Consider the following 22276-nt stretch of genomic DNA (forward strand, 5'->3'; position numbering starts at 1 on the left):
CCTTTGCAGGTTTCTGATATCCTTAGAAATAGTTTTGCAATTAGTTTTTGTCTCTGTGAGCTAGCTGCTCTTCATGTTCTTTTTAATTACACTTTTTGTCAGCGTTTACACTTTCTTAAATTATTATAAGGTATGTATCTTTTCCTTTGTTTATGCTGCTAGCTTCTGAATTAATAGAATAACTTGTTGGATATGTTTTTTTCTTTCTTGAAACACTATGGTAGAATCAAATGTTACAGTGTACACCAATGCTTGATATTCTGTGTGAGAGATTACCTAGTACAGTAAAACACTTTCATATCCATCAGCCCCAGGACTGGCAGTTTGCTGGATATTCAAATATTCTGGATAATGCAGAAGTATAGCTAGCAATGCATAATACTAGAGAAAAACAAGATTAGATATTAAGAAACAAAAAAAATGCAGAGTACTTTATTTACCAACAACAATAGTATTGTACAGTGAAAACATATACTGTATTTGCTGTATATATTTCTATTTATTTTCACTATACTGTGTTTATGGAAAACGTAACTAAAATTAAAATGCCAGTTATTTGAGAGTGCTGGATAATAGAATGGTGGATATGAAAGAGTTTACTGTAGCAATTTTCTTCTCAAATACTGTAAAATAATTCAATTAAACCCTGTTATTTGGAATCATGTTGTTTAGGAGAAGACTTGTTAATGCACCATTTTAAGATTTCATCTTTAAGTACGCATCAAGTCGTGAAATATAAAAATTAAGATTCTCATATTGTTAATCAGCTTATATTGCATGTTTATTTGCTAGTTGCTTCTTTTACTGCATATATTTCTATGTAAAAATCAATTCAGATTAATGGGTTCGTTGGATATATTGCATTTCCCATTAAAGATCTAAGGAAAAAAAGGGGTTAAGGCTCATATCCACAAATGGAAATGTCACAGAAATTATTCAGGAATGGAAGTTCAGTTCACATAATGACTTTCTAATAAAGCATTTTGCAGTAAAAGTGTTTTTAAATTATAGCTTCCTTGTGGCATAAACAACTTTTGACGTCTCTTTTCAGGTTGGGCCAACAGCTACACAAGCTATGCAAGAATTTCTTACTCGATTACAAGTGCACCTTTCTTCAACTTGTCCTCAGATGTTCAGTGAATTTTTGTTAAAGTTAATACATATACTTTCAACAGAGAGGTAAAGATTGAGTTTTGTCATTAGTACGCAAGATGGTGATTGTGGTTTTTTTTGTTTTTGAAAAAAGACTTCCACAAGTAGCTCTAGGCTCTGTCTATATTACAAAAAAGTTTCTTCTTCAAGGGTCCCCATGAGTGCTCCATCTTTAGGTGCACCAGTGCCACTGCACCTACTAGTCGTAGATTTGTGCTCTGTCACCTCGCTGTGCATGCAGGGCACAGGCCTGGAGCATCTACTGCATATGCGGAGCCAGTGGCCTCCTCAATTCTTCTCTGACCGCCATTGGCTTCGGTCACAGCCAGAGCAGTCTCCTCACACGCACACTTAATCAGCTATTTCTAAAAGCCTACCTCTTACCTTGATTTAGTAGACACATAAAAAAGGAAAGAAAAACAAGAAGACAAGAGAGTAAAGTTGGAGCTACTGCTTTTCTCAGGAGGCTCTATCTGCTTTCAGTGGCTCCAATTTACAGGGGAGCCTCACCTTGTCAGTTTCACTCAGGCATGCCTGGCTTTCTGGGTTTCAAAACGTGCTCATCCTGTGGGCTCTGTCTCTGATGGCCACTCTTTTTGTATTTGTTGTCTAGGGCAGAAGCATAATACAAATGGTGGCCCACATTGTAAGAGACTTACTAAGAGATCTAGAAAAGCAAGACAGCAACAGCTCCTAATTTGGGAGATGGAGCAAGGTCTTAAACCAGCAGACTTTGCAAGGATTCCGTCTTCAGGCATAGTCCACAGGGAGTCGAAGGTGTTGACAGGGCTCTAACACCTTGAAGCCCTACGGATAAGGGAAAATCTGCATATCTCATCAGAGTTAGTTTCCCTGACAATCAAGGTGACTGGTCCAAGCATCACATTGCCACCCTTCCCACATTAAAGGGGGCAGCTAACAGTGCTCCATCTATAAGCCATGCTGGCCAGGAGCATTAGGAGAGGGTGCACCGCTCCTCAACTGATAAAGTGGTGAGTCTTTTTGATACAGCCACCCCTCTGGCACTGAAGAAGCTGGCTAAGAAATGGTGTGTGCCAGCTTCTATAAACAGCATGCTGGCCCCATCAGCTGTTAGTGCTCCTGTGTTCACTGAGAAGACGGCATCAGCGATGCATGCTAAAGCGCTAAACACCGCTTCATTTTCTGTGCTGCTGGCACTGACGCTGCAGGGGGCTCTGGTTCTGATGCCCCCTCCTTCAGTCATACCCCAATATACAACTGGTGAACTTTCAGTTGCCTCGCTACCAGGCACCCCTCTATTTGGAATTGATGGCTCTTAAGTTCTCACGTTCAGCAACCCCAGCCTCCACTTCAGCCAGATTTTCTGAGTCTGACAAAGACATTTTATCTTGGAGAACAGCAGACAATTCCTCTTCTACACCCAAACCACTACAGCAGTGGAAATAACAGTCGGTGCCACTGGCTGTGCCACCCAATTGGCCATACCGGGATCCGTGGGCAGTCTTCCATCAGAACCCCCTCCCCCAACCATTACTTCAGCCTCTGTCGCTGAATAAACCTTGACCTACCAGCATACAATTGCTGAACAGGTCCGAGATTTCAGAAGCCAGTCCATTAGGCGAGTAAACAAGGAGATCTAAACAGTCATGTTCTACTACCATGTTATACTACCACAGTTCTCTCCCTCATCCTCCTCCATGGACTCTCTCATTCCACCACCCACCTCCCTGTTGGGTGATGACCTCAGGTCATTCCAAGACCTTTTTAGGAGGATGTCAGACAAGCTGGAGATAGCTCTCTCTACTCCATCAGATACACAACACAAATTGACTAACATCCTACATTCCTTCACACAAAATAGGATAGCAGTACCGATTAATGGATCCCTCCTAGACTCAGCCAGGCTGCTGTGGAACACCCCAGCCTTGATTTCATTTATGTCAAAGAGGCTAGACCGAAAATATGTGGCCCTGAAGGGAGCTGAGTTCCCCTTCTTCCATCCATCTGTGAACTCGCTTGTGGTGGAAACCACAAACCAGAGGGGTGGACATCAAAATTTGAGATTCACTCCTGGGGATGAAGAGAGGAAAAGGCTTGACACCTGGGGGAAGCAATCCTACTCATCAGCCAGCCCGATATTCTGCATTGCGAACTGCATGGCACTACTCGCAAAATATACATGTCATGTTTTTTGACCAACTTCATACTTTTATTGAAATTATACCACAGATCACACAAGATCAAAGTAAGGCCTTCATGGGAGAAGGCACTCTTATGTCAAGGACAGCGCTTCAGTTGGCCCTGACACAGCGAATACCGCAGCTAGATCCCTGACATCAGCAGTGATCATGAAGCAGGTGTCTTGGCTGCAGTGGGTCAGCCTTCCCGGAGATGTCCAGACCACCACTGAGGGCCTCTCTTTTGAAATCTGCCAACTCTTCATGGATAACACAAACACAGTGGTCCACTCTGTCAGTGACTCGAGTCACTTTGCATACCCTGGTCATCCAAATGGTTACTGTGAGACTAAAACAAACCAGGTAGAAAGGAAGTTATGTTGGTCTGTATTCTAACAAAACAAACAAACAGTCTTTAAGGTGCTACATGACTGCTTGTTTGTTTTGTTACAAAACAGTTCACTTATAGGTACAAACCAGTACCTTTCAATTATAGACAGTATAATAGCAGATGATGCCAGAAACATCCAAGGAGAAGACAAACCATGGAATCTTCTCTGATCCAGCAGGCTTCAGCCTGCCAGTCATTTTGAAATTTTGGTCAAGAGTCTGCAATTTTTGGGACCCAGTCCACGCCTCATGCCATCTTTTACTCAAGGCTAGCAACATTTCTGCCCTACATGGTAAGCAATTACTACTGACAAGTGGGTCTTAGAGATTGTACACACTGGATACGTCATCCCATTCATCTCCCAAACCCACCATCCCCATCCCCTTTTAGGAACATCTATCATGAGTATATGCTCTTAAAAGAAGTGCAGTGTCTTCTACAGGTTTTCTCAAAGGTCCTAGCAGTGGTCACTGCACATCTAAGAAAAAAGGAAGTAACCATCTTTCCCTGCCTAGACAATTGCTCTTAAAGGACCATTCCCTAGCTCAGAACCAACAGGAAACAGCTTTGACCAGAACCTTGTTCACAGAACTAGGCCTTTGCATAAACTTGTCAAAGTGCACCTTGACCTCAGTTTGCACGCTAGGGTACATAGGGGCACTCCTTGATTGCCAGACAGCCACAACCTTGCTGCCTTAACACAGACTACAGGCAATCCAAGACCTCGTCCTCACACTGCAAGTCAGCCCTAGCATAAGTGTCAGGAAGTGTCTGTCTCCTCAATCACATGGTGGCAACGATCTCCATCATACCTCGTTGAACGTCTCCAGATGAGACCAATGCAGGCCTGGTTCAGATCAATGTTCAGACCTTGTGTCTATTCACTGAATAAAACACTGAGCATCCCAGCTACACTAAGAGACTCCCTCAATTGGTGGATGCAGCCACAAAATGTATGCAATGACGTTCTTTTCCAAAGAACTCCCCAACCATCCCAATCATGACGGATGCTTCACTACGAGGCTGGGGTGCCCACCTACAGGGCTGAGTGGTTCAGGGCACATGGTCAACAGATGAGCGACTCAAGCACATTGACCTCCTAGAGCACAGAGCAGTACGGTATGCTTGCATGCACATCTCCACAAAGATAACAAACAGTACAGTCTGGTTAATGATGGACAATACAGTGACAATGCACTACTACAACAAACAGGGCGGCGTATGCTCTTGACAACTCTGTCAAGAAGCAGTAGGGCTTTGGGAGCGTTCATCCGTCAACAAATCCACCTTGTAGCAACCTACATACCAGGCAGAAGAAACCTGCTTGTGGATGATCTCAGCTGCAGTTTTTCCCTCAATCACGAGTGGGAGATCAACAGACCCAGGATCTACCACTTTTTTCGCAGATGGGGATTTCCTACAGTGCCTGTGTTTGCCACAAGTGCCAACATGTGCTGCCTCCATTATTGCTTCACACATAGTTTAGGCCATGATTCACTGGGGGATGTATTCAGCATCATATGGAATGCACCTTTAACATACGCATTCCCACCGATTCCTCTCATCTAGATGTTCGTTATCAAGGTAAAACAGGAGAAGGCTCAAGACATTTTACTAGCACCCAAATGGTCCAGACAGACCTGGTTCTCTGAGCTTCCACAGCTGTCCAGACAGCCCTCATATCTTCTCCTCCTCTCCCCTCCGCCACTTGTTCCCTCACTGTTAACCCAACAGAACGGGTTTATTGGCCATCCAGCCATTGACCTTCTTCGCTTCCATGTGTGGTTCCTGCTTGGCTGACAGACATGGATCTTCATTGTCCACCTCAAGTCCAAACAATCCTTAAGAAAAGTAGGTGACCTGCAACAAGTAAAACCTATTCACAAAAATAGCAACACTTCGTAACCTGGTGCCTCTCCCAACCATGTGATCCCGTGCACGGTGGGATCCCACACATACTCACCTGCTTCACTTTCAGCAAACAGACTTACCCATCAATACAATTAAGGTTCACCTGGCAGCCATATCAGCTTTCCACCACCCTATCCAAGACCATTCGGATTTGCCTACTCATCTGTCAAGTGGTTCCTGAAGGGCTTCCACAACATGTTCCCACCAGTTAAAGAACTGACACCCTTGTGGGATCTTAACTTGATCCTCAGGGCCTTAACTGGCAAACCCTTTGAGCCAGTAGCCACATGCTTGTTATTGCACTTGTCCATGGAAATGGCTTTCCTTGCAGCAAACACCTCTGAATGGAGGGTGCGAGAGATCAGTGCATTAATGTTCGAACCACCATATATAACCTTGCACAAGGACAAAGTAGTCCTCTGCACTTACCCTAAATTCCTCTCTACAGTACTTGCCGCTTTACACTGCAACAAGCCAGTATACTTACCCGTTATCTTCCCGATGATACCGACAATAGGGACAGAGCCCATGCATACCTTTGATGTCCATGGGGCCTTGGCCATTTATCTGCAAAGAATGTCCCTTTGGCCGAAAGATCTCATGGCGTGCCTATCTCCAAGCAAAAGCTGGATCTTAGGCTGTGTAAGGCTCGCTTACACAAGTTCAACGAAGAATCCCCAGTGGGCGTTCATGCCCATTCCACACAGGCAATGGCCACCTCTACCCGCCCTTGTCTGGGGTGTGTCCATTGAGTACATTTGCAGAGCATCTACATGGGCATCTGTTCACATGTTCATGCAGCATTATGCTATACAAACCTTTGCTGACACACACGCTGCATTCGGCTGATCAGTACTATCAGCTGATTTTACACCATCTGAAGGTCCCACCTCCAAGCAATGACAATGTTTTGTAGTCACTTAAAGGTGGAGCACCCACCAGGGACCCTCACAGAAGGACAGGATGATTACTCACCCTGTGTAGTAACTGAAGTTCTCCAAGGTGGTGTTCCCGGGAGTGCTCCAGCACCCATTCTCCCGTCAGCATAGGATTCCTTCTTTGGCTTCCAGAACAGAGAAGAACTGAGGAGGCAGCTGGCTGCACGTACGCAGTAGATGCTCTAAGCATCCTATGCCTGTGCCCTGTGCACGCAGCCAGCTGTAGGTGCACTGCTACCAACAAATCTCCAACTAGTAGGTGCAATGGCCCTAGCTCACGTAAAGGTGGAGCACGCTCAGGGACACCATCTTGAAGAACTCCAGTTACTGCACAGGGTGACTAACCTTCCCTTCTGTAACTAGGATGTAATGCTTTCATCTTCACCCCATTCCAACAGTGTGAGTTGTGTCTGTAAGCATTTTACATATCTACGCACACTATACTGCTTACCAATAGTCAAAGGAGTTATTTTTGGGGACTGCTTAACTGTCTCCATATGCTTGGCCTATGTGCCCACAAATCTGCATTGGCAGCAAATGGAACAGTGCCTTCAGGACTCTGCAGAAGTCCTTGCATGAGGGACTGTAGAAAGACTCTACTGAGTGTTAGGTATTTGAATGACATAGCCTTCACCTGAAGTTGATTGTGGGGCTTGTTCTTTGTTGGAGCAACATCTAAATGATGCTGATTTAGGAGACCTACCAACAAGCTCTCCATTTTCATTAGCTGGAGGGAAAAGAATCCAGAGTGCATTGTATGCTATGAAAATTTTTCACATTGGTATACTAGAATGGGAGTTATGAAGCATGGTTTTATACAATATCCTTGCCATCAACTGCTGCTACTTGTCCTTCAAAATGTTATTAAAGATTCATGTTTTAATATCTTCTACATTCTCAAGAGAAATTAATGATAAACTTGATTTTTATGTCTTTAAAAGGCTATGTCTACACTACAGCACTCTGTCAAAAGAAGTTCTTTCGCAAGATCTCTTCCAAAAAACCTTCTTTTGAAAGAGTACGTCCAGCACAAAAAAGTGGATCCAAAAAATTGATCCTCTCTTTCAACAGAGAGCATCCACACAGTCCCAGCTCTGTTGAAAGAATGGGCCAGGGATCTGAAAATCCAGCTCTGTGAGGACTGTCGTTTCAAAAAAAAAAAAAAAAAAACGTGTGTGGGGGGCCCTGCAGACCATCTACATGCGCTTTTTTTGGAAGGACTCTTTTGAAAAATGGTGCTGTTCCTGGTCCAGGAGCAGAAGGGGACTGCCAGAAAAAGGGCTGAGCTCTTCGATTTCAAATTGAAAGATTCAGAGAGCACATTTTCTGTGTAGACAGTCTGTGGATTTTTTTGAAAAAGGCCTGGCTTTTCTGAAAAAAATTGCAAGTATAGATGCAAACCAACTCTTTTCAAATAGACTATATGTAAAGGAATGTTAAATATTCCCTATAAATCTTTCACATTAATCAGCGGGGAAAAAATGTAGAAACCAAATCTTACTGTAATAGTTATTTTTAAATTTAGTTCATTGAGGAAAAGATCTCATCACCAAATAACAGTATTTGTTGTTTAAATTGGTAACTAATTCCTTTCCAGTATATCTAAGGTAGTTTTTTTAGCCCATGGAAAAAGGTCATATTGACTTTATTCAGATAAAAAAATTGCTCAGTTGATCAGAGAGGAAAATTAAGTAGTAACTTGGTATTGCCAAGATGTAAAAAGTTGAATTCCTCATTTAAGTGTTTAAATTTTGTGTTAAAGGCTCAATTCTTTACTGCTACTGAGTGTATTTTGCTATATCAGCCTTATGATGCCACTTATTGGGATTCAAGGACTGAGAAATTCCCACCCGTTTTATGAATCTCCTTTAATCCTTCAAGTTTTCTTTGTTTCCTGGCCTCAGTAGTCTGGATTGATTCCCTCTGCTTTCCTGCTCTCTCTCCTTCCGTCTGTTCATCTTTGTCTCTTTCTGTGGTATGGACACAAAGGAAGACAGAGGTCAGGAAAGGAAAAAACAAGTACAGAAAGAAGAATTCCAATGGCTCTGCATCAGATGGGTTGGAAACAGTGAAAGGCAGGACTCTAAGTTCTTGTACAGCACTTCATCATTTTAGGTGTGTGGGAATCCTTGGCCAGAACATACTATTGAATCAGACTCTATTCCAACCTCTCAATGGATGCCAAGCTACTCAAATGTATCTCTTTAAGCAGGAAGTGGCAATTTCTGTGTTTTAACAAGAGGTCCTAGCACTGTACCTGCCTCCCTACCTCAGCTGTATCACAGTTTGGCACCTGCTCCCTGGCTTACCCAATTCTTCATCAGTTTCTCTGCCTTGGCAAGTTCCAGGAGCACTTGGATCTGGATGGCTCTTGAATAGTCCTGGTTTCTAGAAGGTCTCACTTTAACAGGCATTTTTCTATCCCTCTTTTGTATGAACCCCATCAGCCCACAAGCAGTACCTTTTTAGCTTGCCTTTTTTTAAGCTCCTGCAGAATTTTTTTTTGTTTCAAGCCTCTGTGTTGTGCTCCTTCATCCTCCTGTAGTTCTACCTGCAATACGAAGAACAGATTTATCATTTCTTGGTCTGATACCAGAGTGCTTATTCTTCACCCCACCTCCAAGCAGGAAATCGGCTCTCCTTTCTCCAAAGACCCACTCCTTGAACAGTTTCCCTGATCGTTCAGTTTAGCCACGTTCTCTCAACAGTCTGTCCATCTTTATGGCAGTCATCCCTGCCTCTTCAGAGTCCTAGGGTGTGTGGGCCTGAGGCTTCTCTGCTGGCCTCTGGTAATCCCTGCTCTTGCAAGTACTTTTCTCGCTCTTTTCCTGTAAAAGGGCTCACAACAGTGGTTCTTTCTTCTGTACCAGTAATGAGGTACTCTGTTGACCTAAAACTGCAACTCCCTTTTAGTATTTTTCCAGCAAATCTACAGAATTGGAGACCTACATGCTTTTATTTGTGATGTATCTTCTTTATTAGCTATGGGGAATTACTTATATGAACCTTTGCATTTTTACTGTAGTTTGGAGGCTTGAAGAGAACTTTTAAATTTAGCTAGCCCTTAAAATAAGGCCATAACATCGGGAAATATTGGCTCCGTTTTGCAGATAAGGAGGTGGTGCTGGTAGCTGACAAGTGGTGTGACTGCAATATTTGTTTGTTCTTTGATTGTGTTCCTATGGGTGCAGCACATACTACAGGATTGGTGTACATCTGTACACTTGTGACTGGAGAATGTAAAAAGAGGTTTCCGTGGATTTTAACTTGCATAAAACAGTTCCTCATTCTCCCAGGAGATGGCATACAAAGAGGCACAGACCCACCACAACTCCAATTCCTTCTCACTTGCCTTTGGCTTTCAATGGAGCAATTGTGGTGTCCACTGCTTTCTGCTACTTCCTGTCTTTCTTATTTAACCTCCCATATTTATTTAGTTCTTATTTTGCCTCATTTTTGTCTGATTGAATATGTTGTTTTGGGGGATTCTTCCCCTCTGAACTGTGTTTTGCTCTGTGGTCTGCAATATATAAACCTGCTACCTGTTAATTTCATTTGTTGACCCTAGTTCTTGTGTTGTTGCCAAATGTGCCACAAACCCTTTTTTCCCTGTAGTGATGGTCATTTTAGCTGTCTTCAGCGTCTCAGAGAAACTCCTGTCCTGTTGAAGTGTGAGACCTCCATAGGGTTTAAAGGCAGGTCCTGCCGAAGCTTCTCTTAACAGAATGGTCCTTAATTCCATGGGGGTCTGTTTTTGTCTGCTCTAGGTCAGTCACAGGCCATACCAGTGACTTCAGGTGCAGTTCTAGAATGAAGCCTTATAAAAGAAGAGACCTACCCTTTTCTACTGGAGATTCTAGAAAGAGTCACCATATAGAGCTGATTTTTGGTGGCCCTTTTGCCCCACAGTAGGTCCAGCTGAGAGCTCCAGCTTGTGGTGGTAGTAAAGTCTCAGTAATGCCTAAGAAGTCCAGTCACCTAACCACCACCACAAAGCCCTTTCCTTGGTAATGCTTCATACCCTGAAGCACCAAGACACATGTAAAACCAAGAAATTGAGGGCTCTAGTAGTCATCTGATTAGACACTGCCCAGAGTGATACCTGGCTCCCTCTTGGGCAGTGTCCGGGAATCAGAGCTCTGAGCACCGCGCGAAGCACCCAGACTGCTGCATCAGTCCCTATCCCAGTCCCCAGTATCTTCATAATTTCCTACTGTATTTCCCTGGTACTGCTTTAATAATTTGAACCCATTCCCATCAGAACAGGCTCTGGTCTACTGCTTCCTGCAGCGATGCCCAAAGTACCCCACTTTCAACTCAGAGAATAACACATCCTCTGATTCTGAGGTTTCTGTACAGGGTTATGTCACAGCATCATACCAGCATGCTTTTCTGGGGATGTACCTTGATGAGGACTTTGCAGAGTCTGTCATACATCCTAGATTTGCTGAATTCAAATATGGCTGGAGGCACTTGCACCATACACCTCCAGAGTGTACCTTCTGAAATCCCTGAATGCTCTACAGCAACCGGTTTTATAGGTTAGTCCAGCCACAAAAAACAATAATATCTATTATTACTGCAGTAGCCCTGCAGCCCACAAGATTGCTAGCTGGTATATCATGTTTTCGTGGAACCTGAGGTCGCTCAAGGGTGAAGGGTCAACTTTGAACAAGTTCTCATCTGGTGATGTGGTAATGCCATTCTGACCCTCTGGTGCAGATGACTTTAGTGTTTTCCATGACTTAATGAGGAGTCTTTCCCTCTCCCCCTGCCCCTTTTTAGAGAACACGTAAACCACTTATTATGTACCTGGGAACTCATCACCTCAAGCAAGTGGATGCTAAATATGGGCGCTATGAGATACTCTGTTGTCCATCCCTCTACGGGGACCCTTCTCACGTGAGAGGCTGCAGCTCAGCCTCTCATTTGGGCAACGCTTTAGACTTAATATGTGCCCTGAACAGATTCTTTCCAACAAAATCACATAAGAATAACCATATTAGGTCAGCCCAAAGATTCATCTAGCCCAGCGGTATCAAATAGGAATTCAAAGCTTGCCACACTTGTGGTTGTGGTCTTTCCATATTCACCACACTATATTACACAAAACTTTATTAAATAATATTAGAAAAATGAATACCTTCTGGCCTTTGAAGGTGTGAGATGACAATAATCGCAGGCACAAGTATAACAACACAACTCTTAGCAAAGAAAGGCTAACTATGGAAAGGTTTTGAGCCCCATGTAACCTGCAACAGCCCCCTCCCAGCATGGCTGGGAGTGGTGCGGTTCCAGCTGTTCCCTGCGAGTAGTGTGCAAACAGTGACACTGCCCTCACATGTTAGAGGGCATGATACCAAACCCCCATCCTTGCCATTCCCTGCAGTGCTCCGTTTCAGTGCAGGTCATGTCAGTGCCTGCAGGAGTTCCCCACTGGCTGGCAGGCTGCCTTGCCTGGGTGAGCACCTGTGCTAATTGTCTCAAGCATGTGTGACAAATTCAAATTTTTATTTTTTCTAATGAGTTAGGTATGTATGCATTCACCACAATGCAGTGTCCTGTTCTCCATATGTGGTGAGTAGCAGAAGTATTGGACACCGCGGCTCTAGCACAGTATTCTGTCTTCTAAAAGTGGCCAAAGCCAGGTTCCCCAGAGTAAATGAGCAGAACAGGTAATCCTCAAGTGACCTTCCCCTGTTGCCCATTCTTAGCTTCTGACAGAGAATAGGGGTACCATTCCTACCCGTCCTGGCTATTAGCCATTGATGGACCTATTCTCCATGAATTTATCTAGTTCTCTTTTGAACTCTGTTATAGTTTTGGCCTTTTCAACATTCTCTGGTGGGGAGTTCTGCAGATAGACTATTCGTTATGTGAAGAAGTACCTCCTTTTTCTTCTTTTAAACCTGCTACCTATTCATTTCATTTGTTGACTTGTAGTTCTTGTGTTATTGGAAAGAATAAGCAACGAAGGGTCCTGTGGCACCTTATAGACCAACAGAAAAGTTTAGAGCATGAGCTTTCGTGAGTTAACTCATTTCTTCAGATGCTGGTTAACTCACAAAAGCTCATGCTCTAAACTTTTCTGTTAGTCTATAAGGTGCCACAGGACCCTTCGTTGCTGCTACAGATCCAGACTAACACGGCTACCCCTCTGATACTTGGAAAGAATAAATAACTCTGTTCGCTTTCTCCACACCATGGATAATTTTATAAATTTCTATCGTATCTCCGCTTAGTCATCTCTTTTCCAGGCTGAACAGTCTTTCCTCATAGGGTAATCAGTCTATACCCCTAATAACTTTTGTTGCCCTTTTCTGAACCTTTTCCAGTTCCATTATGTCTCAGTTTGAGAGGAAGTGACCACATCTGCTTGTAATATTCAAGAAGGGGACATACCACGGACTTAAATCGAGGCATAAGATATTTTCTTGTCTTATTGTTTATCACAGTCTTAATGATCTCAACATTCTGTTTGCTTTTTTAACTGGTACTGCACATAGAGTGAATGCTTTCGGAATACCATCCACAGTAACTCCAAGATCTTTCTCTTGTATGGTAACAGCTAATTTAATTCCTATCATTTTAGACATATGGCTGGGATTATATTTTCCAATATGCATTACTTTCCATTTATCGACATTGACTTCATCTGGCATTTTGTTACCGTGTTGTGAGATCTTTTTGAAGTTCTTCACAATCTGCCTTGGACCTGTACTTGCACAGGTGGAAAGAACCAGTGCACATCTCAAGCAATGGAAAGAGCCAGTAAAGCTGTTCGTGGAAGCCTGTTTTCATGTCTGCCACCTTCAGAATTGCTGTCTCTCTGTTGGGTTGAGGTCATATGTACAGGTTGGCAATAGGGCAGCTACGTACCTAAATGAGGTAACTACTTCCCTGTCCTTATTTGCAGTTTCGCTAAAACTGGTGCATCTCCTGTTTCATAAAAATCTCTGAGATTTACCTGTTGGGCCTTCCAAATGCAGTGTCAGACTCCCTGAATAGGAACATCCATCAGGACCATGAATGGAAGCTTAATGTCTTCCATAGCATCTGCTAGTTCTGAAAGTAGACTTCTTTGTGAAATGTTGCTGCTTTTGCTCTGAAGGAGGCTATGGCCACAGCTGCATTGGAGTTCCTACTTGACTTCAACTCCTGTTCTATTCTTACCCCTCTAATTCTCAGGATTTAGCTCAGATTGAGACAAGTAGGTTTTGATTCTCTCAGTTTTGTCCACTGTGACATTTGGAACATGAGTGACTTATGCCAGTTCCTGAGGGGTGGGTATACACAATTTGCTTTTCAGTTTGGGGAGTGCTGCTGCTGGGAACTTGGGCAGGAATCCAGTTTTAATTCCCAAGGGACTTCTATCTAGAGGATTGCAACAACTATCTCAGCTATGTATGTTCTTGTGAGAGCAGAGCTATGTGGATTCAAGGATACTTGCCAGAATTGGGAGTGTGCCTCATCGTAGTTTTGATTTTCTGAAAGAGTTTCAACTAAGCTTCCCAGAATTGGTTTACACTCCTAATCCCTTTATGATGCTTCACTTTGATTTGGAAAAGAGGGCTTAGGATCTTGCTTCTCTCTGCTTTCTTGTGCTGCCCAAGGGTCTGAGGAGGTTCAGGCAGGGCCACACAGACTTGATTTTTACTGACTTCTTGACAATCCTGCTACTCTTTTTTGAAGATGTGATAAGTCTACTACTGAGCCTGCCTGTAGATGTTTTCTGTGATTCTGGAGCTGCTTTTCAGGGGCTTGTCTTCTACAACCACGATCTCCAGCTTGCTACAGTGGTTTCTGTTGGCAAGGGCATATTGTCTGACCAGCTATAGAATGTCTCCATCTTACTGCATTTATTCTGGTCTCAAAGATCGTCATGTCCTGATAAACCATGTGTTCTGAGCTTGTCAAATGCCATATGGCTTGAAGTCTCCACTTCAAGTGAAATATTTTTCCCCACGGTATAAGGTTGATCTCACTCCTTTATAATATCATGTCCCTATTTGACTCATTTGGCTGCAAGGTCCAGCTAGTAGCACAATAATATAAGCTTAGCTACTGGGATTGGTGCTGCTTACAACCATTGTATGTTCTTCTTAACGTAATGTTGTAAGATGGGAGAAAAGACTTACAACAAAGGAAAATTATTTCTTGATAATTATTTTTGTCTCCTCTCATTCTTTGTCCTGCCTTTATTCCCAGTGGTTGGTGTGCTGCTCCTTGCTTCATATTTCTCTTGTTTTTTCTCTTGCTTTCTGTGCAGTTCTGGTAGTTTGTCAGTGGGGATGGGGAGGTCCTGACAAGGCTTTATATAAGAGGGTGAGGTTTTCAACTCTGCTTCTTCACTTTCCGTTAGATGGCGCCATAATACTGTCTGTCCCTGAATCATAGGCTGGAAGTAGAGAAGACTGCAACAAGTGAAAGTAATTTTACCTAGGATAATAGTGGTAATTTGAACAATTAGAAGGCAGTACAGTAATATTTATCAACATTCATGATGAGAAATAAATACATCGTTTTTATCGGTGTACTCGTTGCAACTTGAATTCACTTTGTCTGTGTATTACAGCATTTTACTGTGTGCATGCCACAATTGACTTTTATGTTGAGCAATACACAAACTCAGATTTGAAATAAGATTTTTCCCTGATATTAAAGCCTCATTTAAGTGTGTCTTAAATATTTTCAAACCAGAAGTAGGATTGAAATCTTCCAAAACACAGGAAGAGCACCAAAACAGGGGTTCAGGTGTTTAGTATTGCTTTCAATATAATGTAGCTGTGATGATTACTCATCAAAGCACTAGACTGTGAAGGAAGCATTACTTTAATTTTTAATTCTCTTCTCTTTAGAGCTGAAATTTGTCTGTCTTCTGAATTTCTACTTAAGACCATATGCTGAAACACTAGTTCACTTTGCTTTCTGTATTGTTGAACATTAAAGGTTGGATGGTAAATTAGTAACAGAAGATTGCAAGTACTGAAATTTCACTTCTGCTTTTCATTGAATCAGACTTTTAAATAATTCGTTGCACATTGACAAAAAATCAGAAGTAACAGCATCACATGTACATTTTTTAAACTTGTAGTAAGAATATTGCTTAAATTAGAATCTGTCTTGCATGTGACTTATTCTCATGCAAATGTCTACGTACTCTGGTCTCTTTGTGGCAGTTGCCAGTGGAGTTGCTTGCTAGTACTTTCCGATGATGATGATGATCTGTAATTATCCACACAGTCCATTAAGGGTTATAAACCCACAAAATTTAATGTTAAGGAGCAAAGGATCCCCTTTTGCCCCAAAACAAGTGGAATTTAACCCAATGGTGATAAAATATAGGAGGGCTTTTCCACATAGAAAAACTTTCTGCAAGCTTACAACATTTTTCACAGAATAATTTCATCAAAATTTTTGATGCTAGCATTTCAAAAATATTGCTATGGTGACTAAATGGGCAAAAAAGTCAGTAAGTTCCAATGGGTTTTTCAGTGGCAAGTGTTTACCTTCCTGAGGATACCAGCTCAGTGGTTTTAAAAAAAAAAAAAAAAAAAAAGCCTTTCCCCTTTGTCAGAGGACCAGAGAACTAATAACTTGTGTGCTTGCAACATGGGTTTTATTTTTTTTTTTTTGAAAGTTGCTATGTTTTCAGAGTACGTTGATTAGTGAAATATAGTAAATCATTTGAAGAGGACTACCTTTTTAAAGATATGCAAACTGTTGTCACATGTCAGTTAAATATATATTCTGTTTGATTGTCTTTTAGGGGTGCTTTCCAAACAGGCCAGGGACCTCTGGATGCACAAGTGAAGCTCTTGGAATTTACCCTGGAACAGAATTTTGAAGTAGTATCAGTTAGCACCATTTCTTCAGTAATTGAGTCAATCACCTTTTTGGTGCACCATTACATTACCTGCTCAGACAAAGTTATGTCTCGCAGTGGGTCAGACAGTTCAGTAGGTGCTCGAGCATGTTTTGGAGGGCTCTTTGCCAATATTATCCGTCCAGGTGATGCCAAAGCAGTTTGTGGAGAAATGACAAGGGATCAACTCATGTTTGATTTGTTAAAGCTGGTTAATATCTTAGTTCAACTGCCACTTTCAAGTAACCGAGAATATAGTGCTCGGGTTCCAGTGGCTAGCAGTACCACAGACAGTGTTTCTGATGAAGAGAAAGTTTCAGGAGGCAAAGATGGCAATGGAAGCAACTCTAATACTCAAGGATCAACTGCGTATGTGGCAGACTTGGTGTTAGCTAACCAACAAATTATGAGCCAGATTTTATCTGCTCTGGGCCAGTGTAACAGCAGTGCGATGGCAATGATAATCGGTATGTATTTGCAAGCAGATTATATTCATTTAAATAAAAAGCAGGAAACGTCTCTTTCAGAATGTAAAGACTTTATAGTTTCTGAGAAGGGGAGAAAATGAATTAAGTACAGACATGAAAATAGGGGGAGAGAGATACTAAACGCATGTACTATTGTGGAGATACACTATTTCCAGTACAGTGCTCTTTTCAGATCTGAAGAAGTGGGTCTGCCCCACAAAAGCTTATCATCTAATATATTATTTTGTTAGTCTTTAAAGTGTTACAAGACTGCTTTATTGTTTTTTATTAAGATACAGACTAACATGACTTCCTCTCTGTTGTTGTTGTGGGGCTGGCAATCTAAATTTTTGGAAGTGGCTCAATCTAAATTTTTGATAGACTAGATCAACTTGAATTATGAACAGTTAAAGGAGCATTATTTTTTGATTTCATAGCTGCTTCCAAAAGGTAGAGGGCCATATGGTGGCTTTGACCCTTGCACAGAGCTTAAGAACCATTCCACCTGTCTCATTTCTATTTTGGTTAGTCTCAGTGAAAGCTAACCATATGCTCTGACTACCAGGTGTTTGCAGAGATTTAGATAGGGAAGCCTTCTAGGAAAGCATTATAAATAGGTAAGCAAGCTGAGTAGTACTGAGAACAGCAGAGCTGCCATTTTAGCCAGGGAATAAATTTAGAACTCTTGTGCAACACATACATCTGGACTGACCTGTGATTATTCTATCATATACGTTGATTTTGGCTTCTGAAAAGAATCCTAAATACTTCTTAGTTGCTTTTGACAAGAAGGAGACAGCTTTGATGCTTGAATTTCCTATCCTCTTCCCTTGGCTAGTTAACCTCCCATGTAGTGTCTAATCCAATATCAGAATAAGCTTTCTTGGACAGTGATCATTCCTTCATGTTTGTACTCTAAACCACCTGACACACATCTGGGCTTTGTAATAATAATTTACACTGTATTATAATCTTCATTGTTAATTACATGCCTATTCATATTTTGCAGCTGCTATGGGAATACTTATTGAATGGAGATTTAAATATCATTAAGTTCTGTTAATGCACTCTCTATTTGTGTAAAACTAATAGTGTTTGTCTGCAAAGACTCAGTCTCTTGGCCTTAAACTCTGTGTTTCATCTGTTTTAACTAGGTGCGAGTGGTTTGCATCTCACAAAACATGAAAATTTTCATGGTGGGTTGGATGCAATATCAGTTGGAGATGGGTTGTTCACTATACTGACAACACTTAGTAAAAAAGCCACTACAGTGCAGGTGATGCTTCAGCCAATTCTTACCTACATGGCCTGTGGATACATGGGAAGACAAGTAAGTTGTCGTAAATGCATTCATTTGCAGTTTGAAATGTTCTTTTAATAGAAATGCTACAGTTTTTTCTTAAAATATTTTCAGAATAAATCTTATAAAAATCTTTTATATTTCAAAGCCTTTCTAATAAACGTGGAGGTCCTCACAAATAATAGTTTGCTTCATAGCAGAGTTACTAATGTACATATAATTTTAATAGTTTCAATTTGTTCAGTACAAATTAAATTAGATTCATTTTAAGTTATATGCATTTGTAGTGATGATACAGCTATTTCCTTAAGTTTTCTTTTCTTCTTCATAGCTCTGCCTCTGTAGACTCCCACTGACTATGCTGTATATCCTGAAACACTTGTAACTGTTAGGGGCACATGCTGCTTTGGTCTAACATTTTGGAGTAGAGATGCCAAAAATTTCTACCCTTCAGTATTTCTCTTTCTGCTAGCCTGAATTGTGAGGAACTCAACATTTTACCTGTAAGAGATTGGCCTAGGGCTTTTTTGACTGCAGTTTATGATTGTTATGTAAAGAGTTATGCTTTACTTGCCAAAGAATACACACGTGCCAATCCTATAACTGCTGGATTGATCCATGCTCAAGTCAAAAGTGGAAGAAATCCACATGCAAGCTTCTGGCTTTCAAATGCTGGCCGTAAAAGATTTCATGGCGCCCTCATCCCATTCTGTTGTCTTTGTGGTAGGAGCGCAAGTCTTTTTTTTTATTTTTATTTTATTTATTTTTCACCCTTTGGTCCACCTGCTTCTCTTCTGCCTGCTGAACCCAAGTTTTTGAGGTATTTGATTGCATGCTTAGTAGTTCTCTCTACACACCCAAAGTGGTGGGGCACACATCACTTCTGTACATTGTAGCTTTGCCCAGGTGGACTTCCACTTTACTAAAATGAAAGCAGGGATCCTCTTCAGCTTCTTCAGGAACACTGTTACAGCATAATAGTATAATAATAGTCTTGGCCTAACTGCTGTCATACAAGGGTGCCTGTGTTTTTGTCATCCCAGGCTTTTTGTGCTCCGTTCCTCTGAGTCTAGCCTGTTCATTTGTGACCAGATGTGAGAGAGGCCCTATATAAGTTGTTCCCTTCCATGGCGGTAGGCCAACACCAGCTTCTCGAGGTCTGAATCCTTCCCCTATTTAATTAACTCACACCTGTTTAGCTCTCTGTGGCAGTCAGGCTTTCCCGTTCATGGCACTTGTCATTGTGTCCTGATCTTCATTTCCTTGTTTTTCTAATGAGTCTTCTAAATATTCATGTGTGTGAATAATACTTCAGGTGGCAATATTAATTCCATATTATATTTACATTTAATTCAGGGTCCCTTCTGTGTAATCATTGTGCTTGAGGATATCCTAATTATCTTCAGGAAAGCTGATATTGGCAGACTTTTCTCTTTCCTGACAAGGAAGATGAAAATCTATTTCATTATCTCTCCTTTCCCTTCAGTGTTATAGGGGACCCATTTCATCCTCTTAGTTTTCCCCCAGCATCGAGAATACCTCACTGGCTGGCCAGCGCTTAAGGCAGAAATCATCCATTTATATCCCTGTCCTCAACTGTTCCTGACTTTAGTGGCTGCCAGCCTTATTGAAAGATTTAAAAAAATAAATAAATAAAAAACAACTAAGTCTAGACTGATACTCCTGTTATAGTCATTTGCAGTTGCCTGTTCTGGATACTGAGTATTTTTACTCCTGCTCTTAACTGAATAGCTTTTCCTATTCCTAGGCAGAGAACATATTCCCTGAGATGGGGAAGCAGGAGAAATATTCTAATGCTATTTCATGGTAGAAAAATGAACTGAGAATTTGCATTAAGTGTTAGGAGATTCTGTCATATCTTAAGACTTATCCTTATTTGGGAGTGAGGAAGAGAGCTCAATTATAGGAAAGAAATAATCGGTTAATAAACTTCCCATTGTGTTTAAATATTTTTCTTGAAATTTAGCTGTGGATGGTACATCATGACTAAGTAGGTCATATATCTCTTCCAGGGTTCTCTTGCCACTTGCCAGCTATCTGAGCCACTGTTATGGTTCATTCTGAGAGTGTTGGATACCAGTGAAGCACTGAAAGCATTCCATGATATGGGTAAGAGAGTGGGTTTTTCCCCTTCATTAAAATGTATTGAGTAGAACAATGTGAGGTAAGCAAATTTATGTAAGTCAAATAAACCTTTGCTTCTCCTTCAAGTTCTCCCTGCAGGTGCTCTACAAAGGTGTTGGTGCATCACTGCACTGTAGATTGGAAGTTTGCAAAGCAGTGCCCGCCCCCGCCACATGCCACGCGTGCATAGGCACCAGCAGGTAACATCACCGCATTAAGGAGAGAGCATGGCTTAGTTCTTCTCAGTTCCTTTTCTTCCCTCCTTGGCTGAAGATGGATGCCAAGCAGCTCTCTTTTCCTGACTAAAAGAAGTAGGAATTTTGATACAGCCTCCCTCGTTTCCCTCATATCGTTATTACTTATTTATTTTAAAATAATTTTTACCTCAAAAAAGGCAGTGGCTGCTGCAGAGCCGTAGCAGCAGTTTTTCTTACATCAGTTTTTTGTTAGAGACAGCCCATTTTTTATTTTTAATGCCTGAATCTATGAAGAACTGGGATGCCCATGGAGTTGCTATGCCCATGTTTGATGGGCATGCCTCATGTCTCAAGTGTTTGGGTGAATCCCACAGCATTCCTAAGTGCTCCCAATGCCCAGGTATGCCAGCAAGGGCACGGAAAGAATGTGAAGTGTGGTTAAAAGCACTACTTTGCCAAAAGTCCCTCTCATTTAGGGAGACACCAAACAACATGTGAGTGCAGCAAAAGCCCTCAGATAGAGTAGCTATATTGCCCCGCAGAGGCTCCCAGGCTGTGACAGCTTCACCATATTGCTCTTTGAGTTGCTGGGAGCCTTGCTTTCTCCGGCACTGCCCGGCAGGTACCATAGACACACGCAGGTCCTCCTCACCAATGGGCACCTCTGAGGCATTTGCTCCTGAGAAGCAACACAGGCCTCCTCCAGCACCTTGTTCCCCTGTGCCATCCGTATCTGGTGCCGCAAGGAAACGCAAGTCTACCACACCAGAAGAACTGAGGCAGAGAACAAGTGAGCCACATCAGTTGGTGGTGTTGAGGCATCAGCTTCAGGAGAGCTACATATGCCTCCACCAGCAGTTCCTACCAGCTCTGTCTTTGTGCCAGAACAACTGGCTCCGTTTTTTCTTGAGGACAATCCCATGATACCAAGCTGGCTTCGTTCCCCTGTGGGGCTCTGGAGAAGAGCTAGCCAGAGCTTCCATTTCCTACTGCACCCTGACACCCACAAGACCTGGCTGTAAGACCCAAATAAGTGGGCAAGCCTAGGCCAAATAGGGCTCAGAAATCTTAAAGCCAGGGCTTTGCTGGCACAAATACCATGCTCTGCCACTGGCAAAACTAGCAGGTTGAACAGAGTCCATGCTTGACCCCATCAGCATGGGGGCTTATCCCGTTGCATGACAAGGTAAATGTCTGCAGCTGCAGTAATGCCTGCCACCTGTGCCTCACTCAGACCCTTTTACCTTCTGGGACCTGTTAAGGGCAATGACAGTACCTTCTACTTCATTTTGGTACTGAGGCCTCTCCATCACTGGCCCCACTGAGAAGGAAGTGGTGTCTCTATCGAATGTTGTCTTGCCTAGGCATCCCTCCCCTAGCAGAGAGATGCATCAGCTATGATCAGTGATGCCTCAGTGGCTCCCTGGCCAGTGGTGACCATCTGGTATGTCGATGCGTCTCACTTGGCCCTTCAGGGGTCCCTGGGTACATCTCAGAACATAGCAGCAGCAGCAGTAGTGTCAACATCTGCTCAGCCCTTTTCGAGGCACGCTTCAAATTTATCTTTGGATGTGTTTTGGAGGATCAAACTGAGTCAGATGAACTCCTCAGTGGTGATGACTTCTGTGATTCATCACACACTCAATTTCAGCTCTCCTCCTCTGAGGATACGCTGAAGCTACTGCCTCCCTCTACACGTGATGACTTCAAATTATTCCAGTATCTCTTTAGAAAGGTGGCTGACATGATAG

The 22276-nt window shown here is 42.3% G+C and overlaps 1 protein-coding gene across 1 annotated transcript in view; it reads left to right on the forward strand.

Moving 5' to 3' along the window:
- The window catches only part of BIRC6 (baculoviral IAP repeat containing 6), a 328895-nt gene that overhangs the window by 122731 nt on the left and 183888 nt on the right, over positions 1-22276 (forward strand). The window contains 4 exon segments of the mRNA XM_074989697.1: positions 1052-1179; positions 16321-16883; positions 18038-18213; positions 20217-20313. Of these exon segments, the coding sequence (XP_074845798.1) occupies positions 1052-1179; positions 16321-16883; positions 18038-18213; positions 20217-20313 (964 nt within the window).

The sequence above is a fragment of the Carettochelys insculpta genome, chromosome 3 (genome assembly GCF_033958435.1).
Source record: "Carettochelys insculpta isolate YL-2023 chromosome 3, ASM3395843v1, whole genome shotgun sequence".
NCBI lineage: Eukaryota > Metazoa > Chordata > Testudines > Carettochelyidae > Carettochelys > Carettochelys insculpta.